Source organism: Centruroides sculpturatus, unplaced genomic scaffold (assembly GCF_000671375.1).
Source record: "Centruroides sculpturatus isolate CEXI.00-Female unplaced genomic scaffold, Cexi_2.0 scaffold185, whole genome shotgun sequence".
In the NCBI taxonomy this organism is placed as follows: domain Eukaryota; kingdom Metazoa; phylum Arthropoda; class Arachnida; order Scorpiones; family Buthidae; genus Centruroides; species Centruroides sculpturatus.
The window spans coordinates 747,922-767,016 of NW_019384424.1; the positions used below are offsets into that span (position 1 = coordinate 747,922).

General features: G+C 30.0%; 1 protein-coding gene across 1 annotated transcript in view; it reads left to right on the forward strand.

The window, feature by feature from the left end:
• The window catches only part of LOC111619512, a 28,278-nt gene that overhangs the window by 6,726 nt on the left and 2,457 nt on the right, over positions 1 to 19,095 (forward strand). The window contains exons 2-6 of the mRNA XM_023361243.1: positions 11,458 to 11,533; positions 12,825 to 12,891; positions 12,960 to 13,099; positions 14,870 to 14,931; positions 17,645 to 17,806. Of these exons, the coding sequence (XP_023217011.1) occupies positions 11,458 to 11,533; positions 12,825 to 12,891; positions 12,960 to 13,099; positions 14,870 to 14,931; positions 17,645 to 17,806 (507 nt within the window). The remainder of the gene's footprint in view (positions 1 to 11,457; positions 11,534 to 12,824; positions 12,892 to 12,959; positions 13,100 to 14,869; positions 14,932 to 17,644; positions 17,807 to 19,095) is intronic.

Below are 19,095 nucleotides of genomic sequence, written 5' to 3' on the forward strand. Positions count from 1 at the left end.
GGGCTATCAAGCTGTCTCGAATCTGTGAAATCATAACTGTGACTTATACCGACGTCCTATCTGTCTCTTTTCTCCGTTATCACCAGGCTATGAGTCACGTAATTGTAAAATGGGAAATCTACGACGGAAAAGTGACGAATCGAAAGTATCGTGAGCGCGTATTATGATGTATGCATAGGCATACGTGGACTAGAAAGATGGAGGAAAGAGAAAGAAAAGAGCAAAGACGAGCGCTTAAAAAGAAGGATAGGCAGGGTCAGACCCTCAGATGTGCGGGGATTCTCCAACGATAGGCGTGTACGTGTGCTGATCTTTGTAATTATAAATTGTGAATACGTGTGACTAATATTATTTTCTTTTTTATTTTGTGCATATTACAAGTTATAAATAAATATAAACAAACAACACTAACCCAACAACATTAAATCTAAATACCAAAATGATTAATTTACTGTGTTTTTGTTATTTATTACTTCTGATTTTAGGTATTCGGTATTCGGCCGAATAGTGAAAAATAGGCCGAATACCGAATAGTAACCGAATATTCGTTACATCACTAATATAAATACATTAAAAGATCAGTTATACGTTTTTAAGGGACTATTTCTAGTTAACGTACAAATAAAAGGACATACCGGAAAACAGAAAACTGCCTTGTAAACGAAGCAGATAGACCAGACAGTAAATTTTTGTATACAAATCAACTAATTGTCAACATTAAATACAGTAAAAAGTTATTTCATTTATTTAATTGATTCAAATTTGTGTTATTCTTTTCATTATTGCGTTTTGTTATTTAGGGCAGTAATCAATTGTCTTCGTACTTTTCCATTTACTTGTAAATAAATAAATGAAACCATAATTTCGATTTTTCAACTTAAAATGAGTAGATATCCAGGAAAATCAGCGTGATCTATTAGAGAGGTTGCGGACGAAGTTTTCATCTCTCAAACGTGAACGTCGAACGTCGACTGCCGCTATCTTGTAAGTGGCGCCCGTCAAATAAGTAATAATAATATTTTAATACAATAATAAAATTTCTCGACTTAAAATATAAATAATAAATATAGAAACATTTACCTTTATTTCATATTATTTGTCATCAGCTATGGTATTTCGAATAATAGTCCTAATTATAATAGGCTAACTTTCAAATTTTCAAAATTATTTTAAAAAAAAGTTTAATATATGCTGAATAATATTAGTTTTCGAGTTTTCTCTTTAGTAAATGTAATTAATTTTTAATATTTTTATAAATTCTAATTAAAAAAATTTTTATAGTTTTGTGTTTATATTGTCTACTTGCACCTTATTTATTTATTAATTAATAGGACATATTATACTGGTGAAGTTTCTGATTAACAGACAATAGATTTTGTTGAAAATTCAAAACAAAATATATTTATTTTTAATTGTATTTTGTTTTGACTTTTCACTAAAATCTCCTCTTTTTTCTGTTCAAAAACTCCAATGAATTAACGATGTCCAAGTAGACAATATATATACAGAAATGTAAAGCAGTGTGAACATAGAGATAAAAAGAGTAGTTCTAAACCTTTATATTTATTCTGTGATATTTGCGTTTAAGCTTGCAGGATCCGCGTTGAAATGACTTCTGTAACTGTGACTAAGTTGTGTGAATACCATTATCTGGATAATGACGTAGTTTATTAGCTGAAATGTAACACCAAAATATTATAAATTACGAATATAAATAAATAAAACAATTATTAATTTCTTTAAACATTTAAAACAATAAAATTTGTTTATCTTAATGAGTGAAATAAACAATTTCATTTTATCCATTGTTGATGAATAAAATAAAATTGCTTATTCAATTTAACCTCATTAAGCATTCTTACAACAGACCCTTTTCTGTAGGCTACTGTTGAAGCTACTGTAGGTTATTATTGATTTATTTTTATACAAAGACATAGAGTTATGCCCAGTCAGCATAATATATTACCTCTGAATTAAAAATAAAAAACAATAAAAAAAAACACCTAATGAAAATTTATAGGCCTATAAATAGCGTTAAAAATGAAAACGTAAAATAAGAATAGCCGTTTACAAAAATAAACATGACAAATAATTAGTATAGCATATAAGAAATTTTTAAAATGGTGTTTAGCTTTATAACAATACTAGCAGGTGGGCCCGGCATTGCTCGGGCAAAAGTAACGATAGCGAAGATTAAAATTATTACGTTATAGTCAACCTTACCCGTTTTCATGGAATGCAATAATTGGGTCCCCCTGTTTCCGGACTTATTAGAGAATTTTTAGATGGGTCTAAAAATATGTTCGATTTCCCGCAAAAACGAAAAAAAAAACCGCATCTGCGTCTTGCACGTCGCTTTCTCTTAACAATTCCATTGTTACGTAACATTTCCATTGTTGGCACTTCCATTGTTACTTAAAACTTTTATTGTTACTTAACACTTCCATTGTTGATGGAAGTGTTAAGCCTTAATCCTGTCCCTCTCCCCCGTGGGGGAATTTCGAAAAATCCCTTCTTAGTGTGCGTTTTCTGACGTACCCTATCTGTGTACCAAATTTCAACTTTCAACTCCTAACCGTTTGGGCTCTGCGCTGATTATTATTATTATTATTATTATTATCAACCCGTCTCGATTATATATTAGATAAGTACAAAAGATTTAAACTTTCTTAATTAATTTTTAATTAAATTTGTGAATTGAACAAGAATGTGAGTTGGATATGTTAAATCTAAATTCAGGTATAACAAAATACCAGTGACTGAATAATGAATAAAACTCTGAACATTGGTCGTGGGTTCGTGTTATGACAACGGGTTAGTTAACAAGTACTCGATTTTTTTAATTAATTTCTATGTCTGTTTGATTAAACTTACTTTTATAATAAACATCTTATTGAAAATAAAGAACTTGTTACAACTCATTCCGTCCTTTGTACTTTTCTGAATTTGAAGCATGTTCAAGATCTACATTAAATTTCAATTGTTAATCACATGTGCTGTACAGTACTTCAATATAATTAACTTAAATTTGTAAATGTAATCTAACCTTTAATTCTGAATTCGAATCGATCACTTGAAAGTAGAGTGATATCAACAAATTCCACATCTTGGATAACTACACAAACAATAAACTTTTGTCATTATTTCATTTATTTAAATATATAACAGTACTAGATTATAGAAATATTAATACTTACTTCTACAGATAAAGGAACAAACATTGAAAGAAAGAAAACAAGAAGAAAAAATAACGAAACAAAAACAATACAACAGAAGAATACGATATAAGTAGGACCATCCATAAAAAGAATTGCGTATAAACAGGGAATGGCTTCACATATAATAGTTAGTATTATTTCCATATTAATTGCCCCAATCATGCGATCAACAATTTTAATTAAATTATATAACATTATTCCTTTCTGGTGGATAATAATGACATCTTTGGTTGATTTTAATTTCCTTTCACTTGTCTCAGTTGAAAAAGAACCTTTAACACGCGTAATAACGCGAATTATTGTGTATTCAACATAGACGAGTATTACTAAAATTCCTAATGCATATCCAAGAAGAACAGCACCATAACAGCAACAAAATACATCAAAATCGTTCCATATCTGTTTTTTCCTATATCTTAAATACATATATGTATTTATTGAAATAGAATAAAAATTAATGTAAGTGAACAGGCAATAGAATATAGCTTTTTTATGATATATTGGATCGTCCATTTTTAAGTCAGATGATAAACAAGCAAACAATTTAAGTATGTTTAAGAATTTATGGAAATTGTCAATGAAGGTTGGAGAATTAAGAAGATATAAGAAAACTAATATCGAAATAACCATGCACATAACGATTAAATTCAGAATTGTTGATATATTTTGAGGGAATGAAATTTCACAATAATGGATTTCGTTCTCTGAGTTTTTCACCACTGCCAGTATAGTTTGATACAAAAATGAATTTAACGCAACGTATATTATAAATCGATAATATACTTTAAATTTGTTATCTGATGTGATATTAATTCCGAAAAATTGAGCCAAGTTTAAAATTGCATAAAAATAGTCACCAAAAATATCTCTTAATTCTTCTCGTATCATTTTAAAGTACGTGATATTCTCGAAAATAACTGCTGTACTGTCCATGGAATTACTTGAATGAAAACAATTTGTGTAATGATATTCCATTAAAACTGGTATGCTTTATATTTTATATTATGGGTGTAAGTGAGTAAACAATTCATTAACTTGAAGGACATTATAATAATAAATTTTACGTTACATAGTTTACCTAGCATTATTTTAAAAATTAGGCTTTTAAGCTAATTGTCGATATACAGCTACTTGCTGTATATCTTCATACAGCTGTCACATATATAAAATGACAACTGTATGAAGATATATGTCAAGTAGTTGTAGATAAATCACTTGTCACGTGAGCCAGACACATTTGATAAAGCACTCCAAGTCACCATTAATTAATTACTTAATTAATTAATTAAAGAAGAAATTGAAACTATCACATCCGGACGAAGCAATATTATGAGAGTTGTAAAAGAAGCGAAAAATTCCATAAGAGAGGGGCAAAACGCTATAGAAGAAGAAAATTTGTATACAAACAAGATTGCAGAATTAGAAAGGCAATTGGCCGAATTACAGAGGCAATTAGAAATATTCAAAGAAAAAGCAACTATAGAGAATAATAGAGAAAAATATAATTAAGCGCATTTACGTCGTAAAGTCGACAGGCTAGATCAGTTTATAGATAGCAACTTCCGACCGCACCAAGACACAAGGAAGTATCAAATCAGAGAAAGTGACTGGTGGAACGGGAAATTGTCCGCCGTTAAGTTAAGAAAGGATACCTACATATTAATTTATTTGAATAATATACCTACAAAAATGAAATTAGAATAGGATGCTGAAACCACAGTCATATCAAAGGAGTTAGTAGAGCGATTAGGGGCGAAGGCATCTGTAATATCTGGAGAAAAATCTGAATTAGAGATTTTCCCTGAAAAAGTTGTGCAAGCAATAGGTGTTGCTGCACCGATATTTAAACTGAGGGGTCACGAGTTCACGAATACGTGCCGGATAGTACAACCAGAAGTAACAGACTCATGTACAGGAATAATTGATCAAGATATATTAGAGGGAGAAAACAGAAATAGATACTCAAAATACCGGATAATCTTGCAAAATGGAAAAGAAGTTCATTACTGTTCGCCTCACAATAAAAGAGAGGAGAAAAATAGTCGAAACAATAGAGAAAATATTCGACAGTATTCAGAAATAAACATTATTAGAAGTGTCCGAGTGTCTCCTCACAGCAGACGCCATAGACAAAACTATGGAAGACGATAGAAAAACTAAAGCGAGGTGTTATACAAATAAAAAGAAAGTAGACAAATTAATTAAAGAAACGGAAGTGAAGAGCACCACGAGAAAAGAGAAAATTGGAGATTCTCAAGGATAATAGAATAGAAATAGAGGGGTTTGAAGAGAAGTAGAAACAAACCGCACTAAGAATATACCGTCTTAAAAATATAATAAGCTTACTGATGTATCTGTTAACAATCATATTGGGACGATCTGGGAAGGCTATAAAGGAGAAAGTGACACATAAGGTAATAGAACCCAACACAGAGGTAAAAACATACAGAAGTCGCATACTGATATCAATTTTTCCTAGACATGAGAATATATTTCTATTTAAACACTATAGCAATTAGAGGGTCGGCCAGATGCGCTAAAATAACTGAAGAGAAAGTAATAAATGATATTCTCCATTGGGGTTAAATAAATGGAAAATAATTTCGGAATACGAGAGAGTGAAATAATAATGATGATGAAAATTTTTATAGTTTATCAGTTTAAGATCTTCAATGTTAAATAAAACCGGAACTTGCTCCCGAACAACAGGAAGTGTCGTAGAGGAAGTGACACTCTGGATAGAAGCTACAAATATATTTGATATACTGAAGGATAGAAAATTTTAAAGATAAGGGAGTCGATATAATTTATTTAATGTAAGAAGTATTATACTAAATAAATTTTTAATTAAATGTAGATGTAAAGCAACACAAACCCTTGAACTTAGGTTCAGGCAAATAGTATTGTTTACATTGGTCATTTATTGGTTCGTCTGTCTGACTCATTCTATATCTCGAGAATATGAAGTAATTAACGAAGATATTTGCAAAGAACAATTTTAGGAGAATATAGAAGTTATAAATCAACGTTAAGTCCCACACAACCTCAACGATTGTCCGTTGGAACTCGTCTTTTAGAAGAAAGTCAGATCTTCGAATCCGTTCTCGATATCGTATCACATTAATCTTCTGCTATTATATAAACATATTTAATAACCCTTCTTTGTTTCAAGTGTCTTGGTTTAAACTATTTGAAGGGCATAATCCGCATTTGTACTTTCGTTATTGAGATTGAATTTAAAGGGATAGAGTTAAATTATTAGTGGAATATGTTTAATATTAAAAAAACCTATATATTCGCAATTTTATTTGTCATTCATACTTCCTATATATTATTATATAACTAACATAATAGAGTATATAACTTTAGATAACGTAACCTAGCAATAGGAAATTGCTCGTATCCTACTGTATTAACATTCTATAGAGATAAACATTTACAGTAGAGCGTCGTTTATCCGAATCAATTGGGGACTGGGGTTGTTCGGATAATCGATTATNTCCATCTTCCTCTTCGATCTAAAAATTTCTCTTTCTATATTTCTTTTTCTTTGTCTTTTTTTTTTTTTTAAATAAGAGAGAAAAACTTTGTTTTCGCAAGAGACATATATATAAAGTTTGCCACATAACTTTTTCCGAGTTAAAAATCGTCCAACTAAATGGACAACACCAGGTTTAAATTAGGGTGGATCACCTATCTGAAAAACGAGCTACGATCAGGAAGTGAGCACCGTTGCAACTTGACACTTTCTGACTCCGACTTTAGTGGCCCTTGGGGACTCTAGCACCAAAAGAATAAGAATTGAGAAGGTAGAGAATAGAGAATTCTCTCTTCTCTCGGGCAAAGATGCCGTCTGACAACTTCTTTCTTATTCTTTGCTCTCCTTCTTCCCTTTTCTTTTCCTTCTTTTGATCTGTCCTACTTACAGAACGGCTTCGTTTTGTATCCTTTAAACTAGTCGACTCCTAGCAATTTTCGGGCCACAAATTGATAGAGATATTGGTAGAAACTTATTAAGAATAATCATCGAATCGGTTATGTAATTAAGAGGAAACTAATCGCTAGGAAACGAATGAATATAACAAATCATTAAATTAAATTAAGAGAGAGAGAGAGAGAGAGAGAGAGTATTTTTTAATTATTTGTTTGTAATACTACCTTGACCTTTGACCTTGAAGATTTCTGAACTTTCGTTGTGTCAAGATAAAATGACAAGCTAATCATAAAGAAGAATTTATTTACTTTTAAAGTATTGTTTATTGATTCTTTAAGTATTATATTGAGTTACAGATTACGATGTTGAGAAATTCCATCGTCTAACGGAACAATTAAGTTTAGAGAAATAATGAAGTCATTGTTTCAAGGAAGGAAAAGAAAATAGGTCATCGAAAGAGTGACAAAAATAGCCACCAACTGTCAACAACTTCCGGATTGTCAAGATAACAAAAAACTTATTTTCACCAGGAAAGAGACTTATACTTCCACGAAAAGGATATTGTATTGTTTGTTATTAATTAACGTTATGTAATCGCATTTTATGAAATTTTTATTCATTTTACTGTAATCTCACATAGATGAGAACATGTAAATCTTGTATAGATTTAGATATCTTGATTATCTACTTTGTTTTAAACTTTTAAACCAGTAACTGCAATAACCAAAATTCCTTATAAGCTATATATATATTTCAAGAGAGACTGAGTACTCTGCAAGAGTTTCGGGATTAGGCCTATACATTTTTTTTCTCAATTTCTTTTAGAGTCGAATTGCAAATCTAAATTATTTTGATTTTCTTGTGAAATATTGAGTTCAATTTAATTGGAGTATTTAGTTCTTGAAATAGTTTAATTAAAATTCTAAATTACTATTACAGTAGAACCTCGAAAACTCGGCCTAATATGGACCGAAGGGTGGCCGAGTTTGTAAAAATGCCGGGTTATCGGGAATGGGGTTAAAAAAAATAAGTACGAGTGTTTCCTCAGAAAATACTGTACTGTACTTGTATGTATTGTTTACTTGAGAATATAANTTAAACTTTTAAACCAGTAACTGCAATAACCAAATTTCCTATAAGCTATATATATTGATATATATTTCAAGAGAGACTGATTTTAGTACTCTGCAAGAGTTTCGGGATTAGGCCTATACATTTTTTTCTTCTCAATTTCTTCTCAATTTCTTCTAGAAAAAATTGAGAATAATTGCAAATCGAATTGCAAATCTAAATTATTTTGATTTTCTTGTGAAATATTGAGTTCAATTTAATTGGAGTATTTAATTCTTGAAATAGTTTAATTAATATTCTAAACTACTATTATTAACTTAATATAACAATCATAAAAGTATAGAAATTCCCTTTCTGAGTCATGAGGAAAGCTGAAAAAACTTTTATCAGAGTTTTTCCGTTTGCAATTATGGCAATTTGCCATAAAATTTACTGCGAAATAATTTAATCGATAGTTTATTGGGTATTGTCTTCTTGATGTGCTTTGTTTTTCAATTTCTGCTATTCTTTCAGTTCTTGTGTTGGTTCCTATTTTCTTTTTGTTTTTAATGTCGTGTTCGTCATTGTAAAATATGGTGTAATTCTTCTATTGTTTAATTGCTGGTGTAATTCTTCTATTGTCTCCGATAAATCTAATCTATGCTTTTCTCAAAGCGGCCGCGGGAGCCGAGTGGTTGAGTCCCTCGCTTTACATTACTAAGGTCTCCTGGTTTGGGCCCCGCTGTTGGATGCGGGGTCATGATTTCGTTATATAAATANTGCTGGTGTAATTCTTCTATTGTCTCCGATAAATCTAATCTATGCTTTTCTCAAAGCGGCCGCGGGAGCCGAGTGGTTGAGTCCCTCGCTTTACATTACTAAGGTCTCCTGGTTTGGGCCCCGCTGTTGGATGCGGGGTCATGATTTCGTTATATAAATAACGGATGTGTTTTTTTTAAGAAAATAAAAGTCAGCGAGATAATGGAAAGCTATTCGACAATAGATTTTTTTTAATTCTGATGTTTATCTATCCAAAATCAATTCAGTAAAATCGTGGTGAATAATAATAGCTGTAAATTAATCATAGTTCTAAAATTATATAATAAATTTATTTCCTTTAATAAATGACTGACTCACACATTAATACTAGTAGACGTGAAATGTTTAAATAGAAACTGACATATACGAAACAATGAATTCGAAGGAGACGTGGAGTATGTTACCAGAAAATTTTGAAATCTCAGAAAAGTAAATAAATAATCTACTTTAGGACCTACGAGAAATAAAGTTCAACAGCAATATTTATCATCTCGAGTTAAAGCTATAATAAAATTTAAATGGAAAATTCGGTTAAAATCAGTATTCGCCAGGCGTTAATTCATAAATCTGAATCGTGATTTAATTTTTCACTTATGGTTACTTAATTCTCGAGTTACAGATTAAGGCATGGACAATTTGAATTCTTTATAAAATATATATTCGATTTTTATGATGAGTTTAAGCTCTTACAACTGAATAATGCAATCGTTTATGATTAATATAGATGATTTACATAAACGATTACATCATTACAGGATTTTCAGTTTTAAATAAATTCTTTGTTTTCTTTTTCGTTCGATCTTTATTTGCTTTCGTTTTTAACATTTTGTAACAAAACAATGTTTATATTTCCATCTATATTTGTTACTGCATTTGTTTTTATTTTCTAATAAATTTTTATATTTTGCTACCAATTATAACAATTCTTTTTCCTCGAAGTTAGTATAGATTATGTTATTATTCAATCTCACTTGCAGCTCTCAACCAGATTTCTGACTGGCTGCATAAATGTTTTCTCACGAAATTGTAGGCTTTAACCCAGTTAAGTACCAACACATTCCATATCTTCTTTCAGTACACTAGGTACTAAAAAAATATATACCGATGATAAGCAAACTTGTAATATAGTCTACAGTTTAATTTTATTATTTTACTGGTCAAATTTAGTTTTGTGTGTGTGTGTGTGTGTGTGTGTGAGTAATTTTATTTTCCTGTCTTCTGCCTTATGCCATTTTGCAGAAAACAGGAAAATAAAATTACATTTTGAGAGCCGCGTACAATCCACGGGTTTTTCATCACTGATGTACAGTTACCAGCTTGAAATGTTAGATAATAAACTGCATATTGCTTAAACTGGTGCTTTAATCTGAATATGAGACAAGAAAAGAGTTCAATCTTAATCAGTAAATCTATTAAAACTTCTCAAAAGTTGGTACAGATTAATAACATAAATAATAATAATACTTTATTTGTCTTGAATGAAGTGTTCATAAAAGGGAATCATTCTATTTTGAATTGGTTATACTGTATAAAAAAGTTTTGTTATGTAATTAATAAAACGTTTTAATTAAATAACACGATTTTGATGCGTATTTTTGAAACACTTGAAACGATTAAAATAAACACTTTTCTAATATATAGGCCTAATAGAAAATTAATAAGCTTATTAACTAAACAAAAATTATTAAAAATAAGTAAAATAAATAATTTTTTATATTTTGAAATAAATTGCTTGTACTTAAAATAATTAAAATTCAAATAAACAATTACTCACGGTATATTATAAATACAATAGGTAATCGGTTAACGAACATAATCCGTTCCAAGACTTTGTTCGCTATCCGAATTGTTCGTTAACCGAGTATCGATTTATCATAGGTTTTTATGAGAATTTGATTAATTCGTTCTGGAGACCGTGCGAAAGACTTTCAACTATATAGGGTATAATTTAAATAGAATTCCAATAGAGGATATTTATGATAGATGATATATTGTGAAGTGAGAACTAAACAGTCTTACATCCTTTTGCAGAAAGAAATAAATTTTCAGACCAAAAACTGTGTCTAGTCTCCTACTGCTCATTAAAAGACGAAACACTATGTGTAACAGACAGATGATAAACATCGAAATAAAGTATAAAAAATGTAAATAGAACCCTCTGATTCTCACCTTACGATATGGATCTTATCATGACAAGTTTGACCATCCCTGTATTATATATTTTACTTAATTAATTAAAATTTATTTTGTTATCTAAATATCGTCTTGGATGTAAAACATTTTGAGCGTATCCATTGAACTTTTTATAAGAGAAAATTAAAAAATAAATTAATTGGCTTAATATAACGTTTCATAAATTTTATTATTAATCTACGTGATTATAATAAATACACGCAATTTACGTAATAAAATTTGCAAATTAATGCGTTTTTATAGAAATAGATGTTGGAAATATTGATTGTAAGAAAGACCTTCATTCATTCAAGGATTGGTGCAAAAATAGAGGTTGCAGGTAGGAATATTTTAGATTATATTCAAGTTTCATGTTATTAATTTAAATTTAAAATTATTATAGAAATTGTAATTATTTTTCAAATAAAATAATAAAATTATATTTATAACATAGTGATAATAAATATATTTTTAATGATAAATCTATTATTCACAGACATACAAATAATTGAAAATACAGTAGAGCGTCGTTTATCCGAAACGTCGGTTATGCGAAAGAATTCCAGACGGCCTAAAGTATAATTTTTATTTGTTTTTATATTTTTCAATATATTTATTTCGTTTGTAAAACATAAAGAAGTCATTTTTAACGATACAATAGCCACGATTATTATTTTAAAAAGTTTACGTTAGGCTTAACATCGACGAAAATTCAACGCGAAGCGACACGCAACGGAGAAAAATTTCAACATGGGATAGGTTAATAAATTTTTTCGTACATGATCGGTTATCTGAAACATAAGTTATCCGAACAACCCCAGTCCCCAATTGATTCGGATAAACGACGCTCTACTGTAAATTAAAACTGGAAAAACATATACACGTATACCTCGACTTAAAACTTCTTGGATATTACGACTTCGTCTCCTGAAATGTTTACAGTAGCCATATTGGCAAACGCAAGGTGCATGGGATTGAAACAAAACAAAATCAACTATGCTGTCAGAACACAACCGTACAATGTTTTTGGCATTCATTGGCAATGTATTCGTTGTTTAATCCACAGTGCATAAATGTTTGTGAAGCATAAACGTCCTTCGTGCCTCGTGCCTTTGGCACTTGCCACATTGCCAATGCATTGCTAATAACTGTACGCATAACCACATATTTCCTATTATACACTTCATCCGTTTATTAAATGTGTTTATTAAACGTAATATACATTTCGTTTTTGTCATTAGTGATGTTGATTACTATTCTATTCCGTCTATTAATATAGAGGATCATGCTATGTTGATTACTGTTTACAGCCGTCTTAGCATAAAAATGTCTCACTACTTTTGTAGCAATTACACGACCTCTCACCTTTTCCCTTCCGTTTGCTTTTACTCTGGAGGAGCTTCAAAGTAGAAGCGAACTGAACTTGAAATTAAATGAACTTGCGATCGGAATATTAGAATGGAGGTCCGTTGTAAGTCGAGTTATATCTATATTTAGACTTTATAATCATTTTATACTTTGAAGTCAGCATAATAAAGAAGCGACTAATGTTTATAACTTAACAATAATGTAAATAAATTTATGTAGGCCTATATATTAACATTTTATTATAAAATATCATATATTTTTAGAGGGCGTTGCACAAGCACCTGTATAGACGATGAAAAGAGAATTTGGGGAACGGAAACATATACTTATGTAATTTAGTAGTTTTTGTTACATTGCATTATTTACTATGTTGTTATTTATTTTTCATTTATTTAAAGGTTTCTCCAATCTGCAGATCGGCACTTCACGATTTACGCATTTCGTCTTGGAATAATTCACTTCGCACTGTCGAATTTCGGTATTTATATGATGTAAAAGTATACATTGGATCTCTGAGACAGAATATTGAAACATTTGAGTAAGTTCTCATTTATTTTATAAACTTGTCTGATAAGAAATAATTGCATTTAAAATACACAAAAAAGTTGTTTGCTCCTATATTACGGAGTAAGAAATAGATTTACTGTAAGTTTTTTTTTGCACAATAACGATAACTTTGCATAAACATGAAATCTGTTTTGAATAATATAACTTACAGAATTACGCATTAGTAAGCTATACTACGGCAGGACTATAGTTTTATTTTCAAATATTACTGCATAAATCGTAATTCTGGTTTTTCTGAAATATTTTTCTTAGTGTGAATTCATTTCAGTATCCACATTAATCTTTTTTACTTTTTATTTTTTGCGACTGCATAGGGCTTTTTTAAAAAACCTTTCCCGTCCTTTGGGCATCAAAAGGGTCTGTTTTAGCAATTCTATTATGGGTTCGTGTACGCCCACAATGGGGCAGACGATGGTGAGAGACATGGCTCCATATATCAGGGACCCCAAAAAGTCCGAGAGCAATATGATCAAGAAAAATGATTATTTATTTACAATACCTCGTTTGTGTTTAGTCAGACATTTTACACCAGCGGCGCTGATACAAAATATACATATATGTTAGCAGATCTGCTATAAACTGTTTCAATAGGTCGTAGTCCAAAACAATCAACAAATTCAAATTTGTTGATAATTATCACAAGTTAACCAAAATCTTAAATCCTGCTGTTTCCTTATTCATTTTTTGATTTTTTATGTCTTCTGGGTACTGAGAAGGTCTTTTTTTTTATACCAATTATTGTTTCGGTAAGCCCATAATAGGAAGCCGGGTGATGAAGAATGAAGCCATATATTTCTGGGATTTACATGAAAAGTTACTTTGGTTCTTTGTCACTACATTCGATTTTGGATCCTCACGATGGTAATCTGACTCCTAATTTAGAAATTGGCTTATTCTGATGATACCTTGAATATGAATTCCGTGATAATAATCTCATTCTTCTTTACATTTTACTTCTCATTTATTTGTAACCAGCAGATAAACCCGGAGTTTCTCGGGCAAAAAGTAACTATAGCGAAAATTAAGATAATTACATTATAGCCAATCTTATCCGTTTTATTTTCACAGAATGCAAAAATTAGGTCCCCCTGTTTCCAGACTAATTAGAGAATTTTTAAATAGGTCTAAAAATATGTTCGATTTTCCTCAACCGCATCTGCGCTTGTAAATCTTGCACGTCCCTTTCTCTTAACACTTCAATTGTTAACAGTTCAATTGTTAACACTTCCGTTGTTAATGAATACATTTCTTTCATCCCCCTTCTTTCAAATGCATCTAAAATAATACAGTAAAAGCTGAGTTCTTTAGGATAAGCTTAGGACAATCCTTTCCCTCTCCCTGGGGAGGGAATTTCGAAAAATCCCTTCTTAGTGTACATTCTCGTGACGTACCCTATTCAAACGCAATCAAAAACGCAAAAATCTCATCTAAAATAGTGTAATAGAGACCCAGTTATTCACGATAAGCCTTAGTCCTATCCCTATCCCCGCAGGGAGGAATTTCGTGTGACATCTGTATAACAGTAGGTATATAAAAACACGCTCGAATTCGAATGCAACGTTGTGTCAAAATTTCAAAGCAATCGGTGGAGAACTTTCGGAGATTTAAGATTTTGAACAAACGAACATTTACATTTTTATTTATATAGATAAGTACTTTCAAGGTTTAAATATTTAGATAAATATTTTTAAAAAATAAGTGTTTCGATTAGAATAACATTAATAAATCATATTTATTCTAGTTATGGAAGTATTATTCATGCTTCAGATGGTTGCTTTGTTTTTAAAAGTTCAAGGATAACAGGTAAATGAATATTTTAATTAAAAATAAACTTATGTATAAATTATTCAATATATATTTTAATTATTACAAATATATGCATAATTTACAAAATTTTGTACGGTTCCCAAACTTGCTCCTTGTAACAGTGAATATGAAAAACATGTGGTCGACAGTTTTAATGCGGCTTGCTTTTGTTTGTGCTCTATTGCCAGACAGGAATTGGCCAATTTTTTGGCATTTGACAATATTCTCCGTGTCAGAGGAAGCTGTAGACTGACAGCTATGGCTGAAGAAGCTATAGCTGAATTTGGTAATATCAGAATTTGCTTGTTTCTTTTAAAATCAGGCAACGATACTCTGCTCTATCAGGCAAGCCTGTTATCACTTTGATAACTGATTTTCCATTTTTATGATAGAAATGAATCTTGTTTTTCACCCTTACTTAGTTTCTTTCTTGGAAACATTTTATCTTAACTTATAAACAAAAACTTTTTTTTAATAATTTAATTGATTTTACTTAATTAGGACTAATTCTATCTTATTGCTGCAGATGTCTTACAAAATGCGCAACAGACTGTACTGTACATATTAACGCTAACAAATAATGATGATTGATAACGATAACAAAAATGATGTTTACCTGTATAATAAGGTGTATTTAGCACACTGAGTGATTGATTTATCAGAATAAAATGCTTGAGCAGAAGCAGAATTCCTACAGGAAAATAAAATGGTGCATTCGAAAAGGGACATCGAGCTTATAATCAGAAAACATGAAATCTCAAAAATCAATATTTCATGTTCTGTGATACATAAAAGTTTGACCCTCGATGTCTCAAAATATGGTATTTTTGCGATGTAAGTGGAATTAATCGATTTTTATATATCATTTATTTATCGAAAAAATATTTAAAATAATATTTAGATAATTCGTTTTAATAAGAAAATATACAATTTTTTTCGCTCTGTATTTGAATAAAGTCATCTTCAACTTATTGAACCTGAAATTTCTTTGTGCGTGTTTATTGTTCTTTATATTCATAATCTATTTACTCAAGTAAATTTACTTTTAGGTTTTTGTTAACTAATTTCTGTCTGCTATTAATAAACCTTGCATAATTTAATGTTTTTGGCACAATAAGTTTGACAAATTTGGCACAACTATTAACATATTACATCGAGGTAAACCGAGATGTTAATAGGCATAAATGAAAAGTCTTTCAAACGCTTTATAAGTTATATAAAATGATTCTGCACTAGTTTGCACAAATGTTTTATGCAAGATAAGATCTGAGAACCATATTTTAATGTAATTTAAACAGGATTAATTAAAACCGCTTTAATGATGCATACTGTAAACATTTTATAATAAATATTAAATATTAAAGCAGTTTATATACAGTACTGTGTTTTTGTTTTCATCTAACAATAAAATACTTAAATATCTATTAGTAACCCGATACTGTATTTTCCAATTTCATTAAAACTGTTACTTCAGAAAATGCAACACAGTATATGCAGCAAATAGCATTATTACTAAGTCGACATAGACATGAGTTGCGGAATGATATACTTTAAGCTTATGAGTCGTGGACTTTATATATAATTTCACTTTGCCGGTTGTTATGTATAGATACGCCTATATATGACAACAGATTGAATTGGAATCCTATCAAAGTTGAACCTCCGTATTTTTTTTAGAATCTCGCGGTTATAAGACCCCTTGAACTCAGAAATGTCAGAAAAATAAAAGGGAGGAATTTCCGTGGATATGTATATATGTATGTGTTTATTTGTCTGTATGTTAGCATCTATTTCGTTTAATATGTCAAGATGGGATAAATATTTAGAAACGAACTTTGTCATGTAAGCTTATGTATAAGTAGCATTAATGCTATTAAATTTTGGTATTTAAAGGTCGAGGGGGGTGAAGACGTACAATGTAGTCACTTGCCATATCTCAAGTGGGATTAGACTTAATGAAGATTTTACTCATTATTAACCTTTACATTTTTTTAATATAAAACTCATCACCCTCAAAGTTAAGTTTTTTGCTTTCGTTATTATGTAATAATTAATTAATAATATAAAAAATTTTTGTAACAAAATATAACAGATGGTGCCACAAACAATTTTATTTATTATGATTAATAATACAAAAGTTATTTTTAAATAAAATCTTATAATAACCGGTATAGCTACGCAACTCGTTGCTAGAATCTTTTATGAAAAATAATCATTTATAAAATTTTAATTAAAAAAATCTATATAAAAATTAAACAGATCAGTTTTGTTCAAATTAAAATCATATGCTAAATTATAATAAGGTCTGTTAAATTTTACCGTTGTAAATTTAATATATCGGCGGTCAGATGATCGAACAGCTAAGGTGGCAGTTTACCGCTCTGATATTCCGGATCGAATACAGACAAGTCGAAATTCCCTTTTCTAAGTGAGACCAGTTCAGATATGTCGACGCCCTTCCCTCTCTTCCTGGATTTCCAATTGTGAATGCACATGGTAAATAGAAATGGAGTTATTGCTTAGTGGCTTCAAATGGAAAAACGGCTTTCTACTTTTATTCAGGTTTTTTTTTCTTTCTATAAGCCTGTAAAATTTGGCCAAACATTTTATAAATGTTGAAAATGAAATGTTCTGAAACACTCTTTAAATACAAAATATTTAGAGGGTGTTTCAAAACGTACTAAAAATACAATTTCTTTTTGTTTTTTAGAAGAAATATTAGACATTATTTCACTTCATCATAATTATTTCGTGAATAATGGTGACACACATACATTGGAATGCCGAATATCTTCAAACGATTCTGGGAGGAAAATATATTTTAGTAAATTCCGAGACAGCAAAGAGTTTGAAGAATCTGCAAAACGCAGAGGTAATAAAATAATAATTTAATTTCAAGTAAACGTTTTTATTTTAGAAATTATACTGTTTATTATAACATACTGTATTTAATGCTTTGTATTTTCTGAACAATTACAGAAATTAAAACTTATTTTCTTCTAGATGCGATAATAAATTTTAAATTATTTTATAAAAAAACTGAAATCATCTCTTCACTAAACTGGTATATTTAAGGCTAAACATTTTCAAAAAGTGTTCAACACATCTTTTAAAATGTATTGAACACCTTTTCTCCCAAGGTTCTCATTCCCGCAATTTTAGCAGATAAAAGGAAACTCATTTGTACACCCTCTGTTTGTAGATAATAACTGCTGTTGACCACCAGCTTTACAGACCTCTCGAATCTTATGTTTTTTATTTTGCATCTAAGACATGTGGATGATATCTTGTTAACGTGGGAGTTTTCAAAACATAAACTTCAACATTTTTAGAATGTCTAAATTAGAATGTCTAAGTCATTTTCAACTATAAAATTTTCAATTGAAAAAGAAGAAGACAATTCTTCCGTCTTATTTTTAGATCCTTATATTAAAATATTGTCAAGTCGTTTGGTGTTTACCATAAATTTAGCAAAGTCTTTAATCATTCAACGCAATTTCTGCGTTTTATAAGGAATTATTTATAAATAAATACCCAAAACAATAAAATACAATCAGTGTATTTCAATCTATCGTAAAATGGCAAGCATAATGTTGTTCACTTTTCAACTTCCGCCTTGTTGCATCGCTATGCAAATTACCTGCCAAGCGCTGCGCTGGTTGACTTGTTATTTATTGATTATTCCTTATGTATAAATACATTCAAATCAGCTCTATTTCTCAGATCCTATTTATGCCTTTACTGTTAGTGAAAAGAAGAAAATAATTTTATAAATTGCAGCGAAAATTATCGTCGTTCGTGCTTACGAATAAAGTTAGCGAAAAAGACATATTGATCTGGATCGAAAATTTTTTTTTCAGAATGAGTACTAACATTTCTTTTTGTTAGTATTATTAATACTCGTCCAATCACGTTTCACATTATGTACATATGCAAACGCCTATCGCTATCATAACTTTCAGTGAAGGGACGAGTTGACTTTAAAAATTAAGCTTACATATGTATAACAGTTTCGGTTAGCCATTGTGTACGGTCCTGTATTCAGCATAATTATAATAAAATTATTTTAATATAAAATTTGATATAAGTTATATTTAAGAAATGAAACTGGTTATCATAATAATCAACATTGAACAAGGAGTTATCAACAAGGTTCAATAA